Here is a 9,391-nt window from a genome sequence, read left to right as displayed (position 1 = left end):
CCTTTGATAACTATTATATGTTTTGAGATTTGTATGACGTCTATTACCACTGAACTAGTACACATTTTTTGTAAAGTCCGCCTCCTAGTGTAGGGTATTATGCTTTGTTGAAGACCAATTAGTGGTCTTCGGATGTTTTTCTACTCATTGGTCGGATTGTTTTCTCTTTGATATGTTCCCTATTTCCATTCTCAATTTAATTGTACGTATGACAGATTATTATATTGTAAACATCTGATGAATGTTGTTTGATACTTTCTGCACACTTTTTGATGTTCATATTCGAGGGACAAAACCTATCTTTTATTATATTAGAAAGAAGAAAAGTTATTGCAATTTAGAACTGTCAGAAATCCGTCAGTTTATCCCCGTAGTTTGTATGGAGGTAGTTACTTATACCTTAAATAGAATATTTTCCCCAAAGAAATGTTTTTATTTTAAAAAATTTATTCTATAACTGAAATTTGTATTCGTGTTCTGCTTTGGCGTGTATTGTCGGACACATACTCATATAGCTTAGCATTCATGCATTATTAGCCTAGGTTTATATTATTATTTATGATCGCTAGCTGATGACATTGCTTTATTTAAAAGTGCACATTTATTTGTGTTTCATTAAAAAGGAAGTTTATGGAGCCTGTCCTAAACATTTTTGATTCGAATAAATATTTTGAAAAAAACAATACACACAGTATATTCGTTATTCAATATAACACCACATGTATTCCAATTAGAATAAAACATGGATTTGATTATGATAATTATATTATAAAACGTAAATTCAAAAACGGGAAATAGAAATTATTCTTTTTTAAAATCGATTATCAATCGAAAAGACAATCATTTCAGTGCTCGATAATCTGAAAAGTGACCATTAAAGTGTCATTTAATGTATTAAATAGGATTTAAATTTGTGGAAAACCCAAAACATAATATTTATTATGCGAGTTCAACTATCAGCTGACGATAGTTATTGAGGTTCAAAGGGCTTTCCAATCGACTATAAATAAACTTTAAATTATCTCAGCTGCACTGCTATGTACCTCAAATTATAGAGAAAATCTTTTCTCCTCGGTCACAAAAAATTACAAAAAATCCATAAATGGAAGAAAACCAACCCTATCTTCAAATATAGTTTTGTTTATATTTTATAACATGCCAGTATTAGATATCCCTCGGCCACACTCTACTTAGCATGTGTACGATCGATAGGCAGAGTACAGGTTTCCGCAAAATGGTAATGAAATGCCTTTTGAAAAATGAAATTTTAATGAAACTGGACCTATAGCCAAAATATGGATTGTATGATACCGTTTCAAAGGACTATTTTCTAAATGGATATCGTTTAAATGGACTTAAATACTTCTGCGTTTTCCGTTGTTCTGTATCATCTATTTTTAAAATTGTAGGTCAACCACAGTACTCGATAAAATGTAAACATATAGTATTCTCCGTAAGGTAAGTGAAATTAAAAGGTAGAATGGGACACTAAGCTAGACATTTTATATGACTGTATTGTTATATATTAAGTATATTTGTTAGTTTCAATGGTAAAAACATTAACCCTAATTTGTCAACAAATTGTAATGTTGATGCAGTTGTGAATTATAAAAAGCATATTGGAACAATCCGTATTATTGATCTCGTGATACGAACAATAATATTTGTATATAGCTTTATTTATATTTTTAAAATGATGATGTGTTTTGGTTTTGCGTAAGTGTGGTTTGTTTAATTAAAAGGTCAGTGTCAGATTTATCAAGGGACATAATTCAAGCTCTGTGGTGCTCGGATCGTCAACAATGGAATGACGTCATTAATTAATTAATGCGGCAATGTTGCACAAACAGAGGTTCTACCAAGGAACTGTCCTTCAAAAGATCGATTTTCAATTTAAAGAAAAATAGTGATAATATTTTTGATATTTTGTTGTAATCATCTTTTTTAATCATTAATATTTTATGCAAATTTTCTAATGATGAGATTAATCAATTAAAAGCTCGGGAGCATCATGGAAAACCCATGTTTACCAATAACTTATCGCAGCCTCGTAACAGAACATGCGTTCTCAGTTCGAATTGTTATTAAATTCTGAAGAAAAACATCAAAATATGGCGAAAATCAATAGCAGTGGAAATACAACTGAAAATAGTAATAGTGGTTGGATTTATTTGCATTTTTTCAACTGGAAAGTAATAAAATGTGAGAGACTAAGTGGAAGAAAAGCTGTATTCCATATATTATGACGATAGTGAAACATGGAAAGTCCTAAAATATGTGGAATGAGGATTGAATTTGATTTTACTATTGTTTTGTTTACTTGTGTAGTCTCTATTCATCGTAGTTTTTATCACATTATGGAAGAATCAGGGTGAGAGTTTTCAATTTAAGTTTTTAAGCCCGTATAAAATAAATACTGCCGTACTTCTGGACTGTTGAAACAAAGACCTTCGTATAGTATCTCAATTGTCTTGAATTTGAGTCGCCTATTATTGTGTTAGGCAGGTATATTGTCTTACTAGTAAATAACGTTTTTGCAATAGTTTATTATCATTTCTAAACATTGTTTAAAATATTTTCAAATGAAGACATCAGAATATTTGGAAAATACGTTCATTGAAATGGTTTCTTTAGCCATTTTCCGGGTTTTCCAAATATTTCCAGCATACTTTCATATCTGAAAATCCAGAGCTTCATCGGATACATTGATCGAGGAGCAAGCAATAACGAAAGACAATATTTTTTTTAATGAGGCGGTTTCCATTTTTTTATTATACAAAACTCTTACGACTTGCAATAACTGTTTTTGTCGAGGTTAATTTTAGTATATTTAAATTTAACAGTTTCTAAAGGAGACATTAATTTTATGGCATATAGTTGCTTACATACACGTAATGTTTGAACTCTGGTTGTCTCATTTGCAATCATTTCTCATATCCTTACCTTCATGAAAGATTTGATTTCACAAAGTGATACTTTGGTTTTGTCATAGGCTTTCAAAGATAAGCATAGCCTGTAAATATTTGAAAATAAAATTAAAATGCACTTTTTTTTACCTTTTTTTTAATTATTATTTATCCATTGTTTTCTTCATAGTATACATCGTACTGAAATTGATACCCTTTCAAAAAGTGCTAGACCTAGCTGTAAAACTTCTTTTGTAATCCGGTTGCCATAGAAATACTGATTTTTACCTGACGAATAGTTGCTTTTTTTTTTATTTATTTGTACTTTTATATTAGACATACAATCGTATCAAAACAGTTCCTTAAGGATTAAGTGTTCTGAATTTCAGAGTAAGATATTTTAACTTTCAGTTTACGTAACTTTTAAAAATTCTAAGACTTTATCAGGTAACAAAGCATACGTTACAGTTAGATAATTGGAATCGAGAATAGTAATAAGGACGAAAATCGAAATCGAATTCATTGTTTTGAATATAAATAAACATGATCTTTTGTAACAAATTAAATAAGGGACGTAACCGGAATTTAAAAAAAAAGGGGACGTAATTGCATAAAAGTAAAGAAATATCACTAAAAGTAGAGAGGGGAAAACAATTTTGGATGATTTATGGTAAAAAAAAAAGATCGATTTAAAAAAAAAGCTTGAGGGGACTACGACCTCTACGCACCTCCTGAATCCGCCACTGCAAATGATATATTTTTCTTCAAATTTTACTATACAAATTACCATGGGTTAGACTTATGCATATGAAGGATATAGCTCGCTTTCTCTCTGAAACCGTTAAACTGCCATAGTACATGATAAAATTAAGTGGGTGAACCCTTTTTTTTCGGGAGTCAACGGCAAATAAACCAGCATAAACTAGTGGTTGTTTCTGTTCCACTAGTGATATCCATCATGTTTCGCTTGCTTAAATCAGTTGATGAATAATAACCGCTCGAAAGGTATCAATCATGTAGAAAGAAATGGTAGTATAAAAATAAGGTGATATGGTATGATGGTCAATAGGACAACTATCCACAAGTTGAAATAATGTGACAGTAAGTCTGTATATTATTTGACCATAATGCATTGCAATATTAACAGTGGTTCAATCAGTTGAACAGCGACAACCCTCAATTGACAAATCTTCCGTGCACTTTGTTAAAATCATATATGAGCTGCAATGGAAGTGATCGATATAGCTGTTTACTCTTACGTCATATTTTTAATAACGGTGGTATATACCTGTATAAAATTGAATCCATTTGGAAAGATTCCAGATTATAAATTTTCTTTTGAAAATGATCCGTTGATGACTTTACAAATTAGTAAGTTACTGAAATCCCTTAGACAAACTATACAACTTTGGACAATTGGTTTACTATTCGATTAATGTCCCTTCGGTCGTACAGATCCTTGAGTATTCGGGTATTTATACATATAAGTATTTCAAAATATGATATGATAAAGCTATGTTTGACAGTGAAAGTCGCAATGAATATCTGGCGGGGTCATAATTATATGTAAATAAGTATATACTTATTAAATTATTAACCTCGGATAATAAGAATGCAAATAACATCCTTTCGACTCACATTTGTTGTTTTACATTTTTTTTTAAATAATGATAAATGTATATACAATGTTTATATTATAGGTTACTACAGCCAAACTTGCGGTGTATGTTAACAAATAACAACTGATACATTCATTAAAAGATTTTAAAGAGACTTTGTTTTTGTTAATGTTGTGTCTGGTTGGCTGACATGATAAGAACAAGGGTAAAGTGAGTTGGGAAATAAGAGAAACTAAAGCTTTACACTAGAAGACACTTTGTGCAAGTTATTTCATTTCTAAGACTTGTCAATGTTTCGAGGACTTTAGACCTAAGTCATCGGGAACAAAATGTTAACAAATTAAAGAATCTATTTGTAATGAGATAAAATAAACCCCTGTGTAAATTTCTCAATTTTACGGTCGCGAAAAAGTCGTTTTCTATAAAGTCTGAGGTAGTTAAGTCCACGACAAACGTCCTCAATGCTACTAGCAAAGGAAGCCATATCCCAATTTCTTTTTTTTTCTTTTTATGTGTTAGCTATTTAATTCTGTAATAAATACTCTATACTTTACAGTGAAAAAGCTTCATGCGAGAAAGGAGCTGAAGATGCATTACACCATTTGCATGAAAGCAGACAAATGAATGATCTTACACGTTCTTCATCGTCATCATCAAGCGATAATTGCAACTACTGTGTTAACAACTGTTCCTGTTTAGAAACAGGATACGTGAGTCAAATAGGAGAAAAAATATCAACTTGTGCAAATGGGAAACGAGAAGAAGTTATCTGGGCCTTTGGGATTAATATATCAACAGCGGCAAAACCCACACCAAGAACTACACCAACAAGACGTGAATTCATAACCATTTTCTTTCGAAATCTCATCGGACAAAAACATTTATTTGTGAAATCAACTGTTTCGTTAGTTTTGAATTTTTTTCTAGCAATAAGTATTTTATGCACACTATTTTTATACGGTAATAGAGATTCGCCTAGAATTTTATCGACTTTGAACGAAACACAAGTATGTATTGCTTGCAATGGTCTTGGACTACATAGAAGTGCATTATCCGCTTATAAACAATTGTATAATATTGACAGAGTGAAAACAGATGAAGGTAGCCTTCTTTGTTGTTATGAAAATCAGCGTCACGTGTACTGGTTACTCCACATGGTAAGTAAAAATAATCATAGTAGCTTCCCTCTTCCAATTTTCTTTGTTAAGGTTAACTTACTTTAATAAATGATAGATGCATGCTTCAGCCTAAAGCTCTATGATTCTTGACCATAAGTTCGTACAAGTACACATTGAAACAATAAAATTCGATATATTTTAATGCTCAAGTATCATCTTAATAAAGTCTGATAAAACTGGTGAATGAAACGAGTAGTCACGCTTGCAAATTAACTATACATGTACTTATTCGGATTATTGCACAGTAAGAACAAAGAGATTTTACCCATGCCATGTGTTCACAATTTATAACTGAAAGTATTTATAAAGTAATTCGTGCAAACTGCTTAATTTGGTTGCTGAATGAATATGATTGCAGTGTGGTTTTCTTGATAGTAAACATGATTTTTTTTATACTTTGATACAATGTACTATTATCTTCAAGAGAGGCGAAAGATACCAGAGGGACAACTATACACATATTTTACGATGACTTTTCAGTTTAAATTCAAAGAACTACTGGACTACATTACCATCTACATTATCATATAAGTTTGCACTCATGTTGAAGTTTTCGTCTCCTATAATGATGTTCAAATATTTACTTTCATTTTTGATATTTTGATATGTGCTTACAATATATTCAAACATATGTCACAGACTATCCTTCTTTTAAAAACAACATGTGACATCTTGCTAATTTAAATATGTGATAATGTTTTTACTTTTTAAATGATTAATTTTATCGTAGTCGGAATGTTTTATTTTTAACAGTAGCCATTCATCTATTCATCTTTTCAATGTCAACATAACAAACAAACTTAAGAAACAAAGATACACAAAATTGGACGTCCGTCGCTGTCGGTGATGTTTCAAATAAGCAACTCATACATGATTGGACCGTAGTGTAATTATAATGACAAGCTCGTTGTAGGAAAAAGTCCTTTTTTAGACCGTTGTCAAGGCTAAATTGATTCACTCGACATATCTTCTATTGCAAACAATTTGTCACATCCCCTTTCTACTCGTAACTCATTTATATCTGTTCTAATTTACTTAAACTTACGTTTTGACCTTTCTGAACCACCTGCATATCTGCTAGGCTGAAATTTAATTGAGAAAAACAAATGTTTTTACTTATTTTTATAATGTCATAACAATGAAAAATACTAACTTGAATTATGTTAAGCTGTTATAAGGTGAAAAGCAGCTCCACAAGAGAAACCGCATTCTCGCCACGATATTGCATTTTGAGCTCATCTGAAGTCACAACCATAGGGACGACATCAAACGATCAATGAAGGATAAAAAAAAAAACTTAAATCAAACAGTTGGGAGTGGAAAAAACTATGCGAATTTAGTTTTTTTAACCTACATAGAACTTCTGATGTCTTCTCTAATGCGAATATAATATTAATAATCTCTGATTATTATTTATTTATATTAGCTCGCTCGTTTCATCTTTACTGTGGGTTGTCAATTAAGGAGAAAACTGGTATGATCATGATAATTTGCTGCAATCAGTTCAAATGAAGCCGAATCAGTTCAAAAGTGCTACGGAAGGCTGAAAGTTGAATTTTTAAGGACTTAACATCAAACTCAATTTCATAAACATTTTTGAATAATAGATCGTCACCATGTTTGATGTATACCTGACATTGAATTTTCAAATCTTGAAATTCGAACATTGCTGAAAATCGAGCTCAAAACATTCCCTTTTTTGCAGATTTTTTTAATCTATTATTTTTCCCTAATATAGGTGAACGACTTTTTTCACCGAGGGTCATCTGACATTTGTCTAAAACGACAGTTTTCTTGCAAAGTAATCATCAAGGAGACATTTAAGATTTTTCACCCTAGAATAATTACCGTATTAAAGAAAAAAAGCAGATTGACTAATTTCATACATTGCAAGAAGCAATGTCCTGAAATGTAAATCATGTTATTTTATATCTTTAGTTTTTCTTTTATAACTCCTCGTCTCTGAATGATCGAGTAAAATGTAATGGCTTTATTATTAGACGAAAATCATGAATGTAAAAGAAAAGATAATTAAAGAATAACTAATCAAAGATTTCGTGACCGAACAACACATTGATTCAGGAACGCGTAGCCCATGAGTGAATTACCAATGTTGCTCGATAATTACTTGGATATTTTTCTATATTTGAATTCTTGGATTAATTTTAAAACGGGTTTTCCGATGGGAAAATCCGGTCATGAATCTGGGGTAGTACGTTGGTCCAAGCTGTTTTCGTCCAATAACTTAATAACCGTGCAACCAACAGTTTCAAATTTTAACAAGATACAACACGGCTGGTCCCACATGTCGAGCAAGATATGCTTACCCTTCCTCAGCACAATATATCACCCTGGTTTATGATGGGGTTCGTGTTGCTCAGTCTTTAGTTATTCTTTGTATTTGTCTTTTGATTATTTTGTTTTTTTTATTTTTGTCATGTATTGTTGGTTAGTTTTGGATATTCTGTTAAATGGAAAATTTGTCGACAACCGTGACAACGTATTGACACAATTTGTGTTGTATATAAATGTATGTCGTCAGAGTAAACATGAAAGATCTATTTTTACACGTGAAATATCGAGTTGCATTGACTGAGAAATCTTCACCACTGTAGCATACTGCTATTCGAACTGATAAACACATCAAATACTGAGTTTTACAAGGTTTATTTTACATTTTCATTTGTTACAATATCGTTTTTTATATTATATATCATAGAACATACGAATAGAATGTTATTTTATACCATGTAAACAAGATTATTAATGCATGCGTATATATGATATTACATGGTATGTATAACATAATACCATATATCGACCTCATTTTCTAGCTTACAATATTGTGTCTTTATATCAACATACATGACTTGTATATTTCATTACTGTTTTTTTAAACTGTTTGCTCCCTTCCAGGTCACTGTGACAAGGAAGTTTAAAATAATACTTTAAGATATATTCTGACGGACTTTTGAAAATATTATATCATCAGATTATTCTGTTAAAATTTCATTAGACAACTATGCAATATTTGTCTAATACAAATATATATAAACATGACTTCATTGTTTAAAACCAGCGTAAAGTCAGGAATATTACATTTATTGTCCATTCGTTTGATGTGTTTTGTCATTTGATTTTGTCATGTGATAAGGGACTTCCGATTGAATTTTCCTCGGAGCTCAGTATTTTTGTGATTTTGCTTTTTTTTGTCTGTTATTTTTGAGTTGACGTTAAAGTCGAAAATCACGTTGCGTCATAAAATTCTATTGACATGGCGTGGCGTTGTCATTTTGGGTTGATCTGGTCATTGGTGGTCATTTCCCTGTCTCGTCTACCCTTACTGAACTGTTTCTTACTTGAAATTGTCTACACCAACATCAAGTTGGCGTATTTCGGTCTGCAACATTCAAACGGTGTCATTCAGGTTTAATTGTTCAGTTTTCGCAATATGATGATGCAACATGTTTCGCTGATTCAAATGTGGGTACGAAATTAAAAAAAAAAAATTTATGAAGAAGAAAAAAAAGCACTTTAAAATGATTCATGAGTTGCAAATCACAGTATAAGAGTTTTTGGCGACGTCAATAATTTGGTATATTCAATTGCATGCCTCATGCAAGTCAGGTATTGAATTTTTCTGAATAGAAAAAATAAAAATCAAGTAAAAAACATTTACTAATCATGA

At 31.1% G+C, this 9,391-nt stretch overlaps 1 protein-coding gene across 3 annotated transcripts in view; it reads left to right on the top strand.

The window, feature by feature from the left end:
• The first annotated feature begins 1,150 nt into the window (after positions 1–1,150).
• Positions 1,151–9,391, top strand: part of LOC134712255 (uncharacterized) — a 32,795-nt gene continuing 24,554 nt past the window's right edge. The window contains exons 1-3 of one of the 3 annotated variants that reach the window (XM_063573626.1): positions 1,151–1,237; positions 1,410–1,458; positions 5,082–5,682. In XM_063573626.1, coding sequence (XP_063429696.1) covers positions 5,146–5,682 — 537 coding nt within the window. In that variant the 5' untranslated portion in view covers positions 1,151–1,237; positions 1,410–1,458; positions 5,082–5,145. Of the gene's footprint in view, positions 1,238–1,409; positions 1,459–1,847; positions 2,372–5,081; positions 5,683–9,391 lie in introns of those variants that run through there. The other 2 variants (XM_063573623.1, XM_063573624.1) reach the window with 2 other exon arrangements.

This window comes from Mytilus trossulus, chromosome 3, assembly GCF_036588685.1.
Source record: "Mytilus trossulus isolate FHL-02 chromosome 3, PNRI_Mtr1.1.1.hap1, whole genome shotgun sequence".
NCBI lineage: Eukaryota > Metazoa > Mollusca > Bivalvia > Mytilida > Mytilidae > Mytilus > Mytilus trossulus.
The sequence above is the reverse complement of the archived record's forward strand: the minus strand, read 5'-3'. Positions and strand labels throughout refer to the sequence as shown.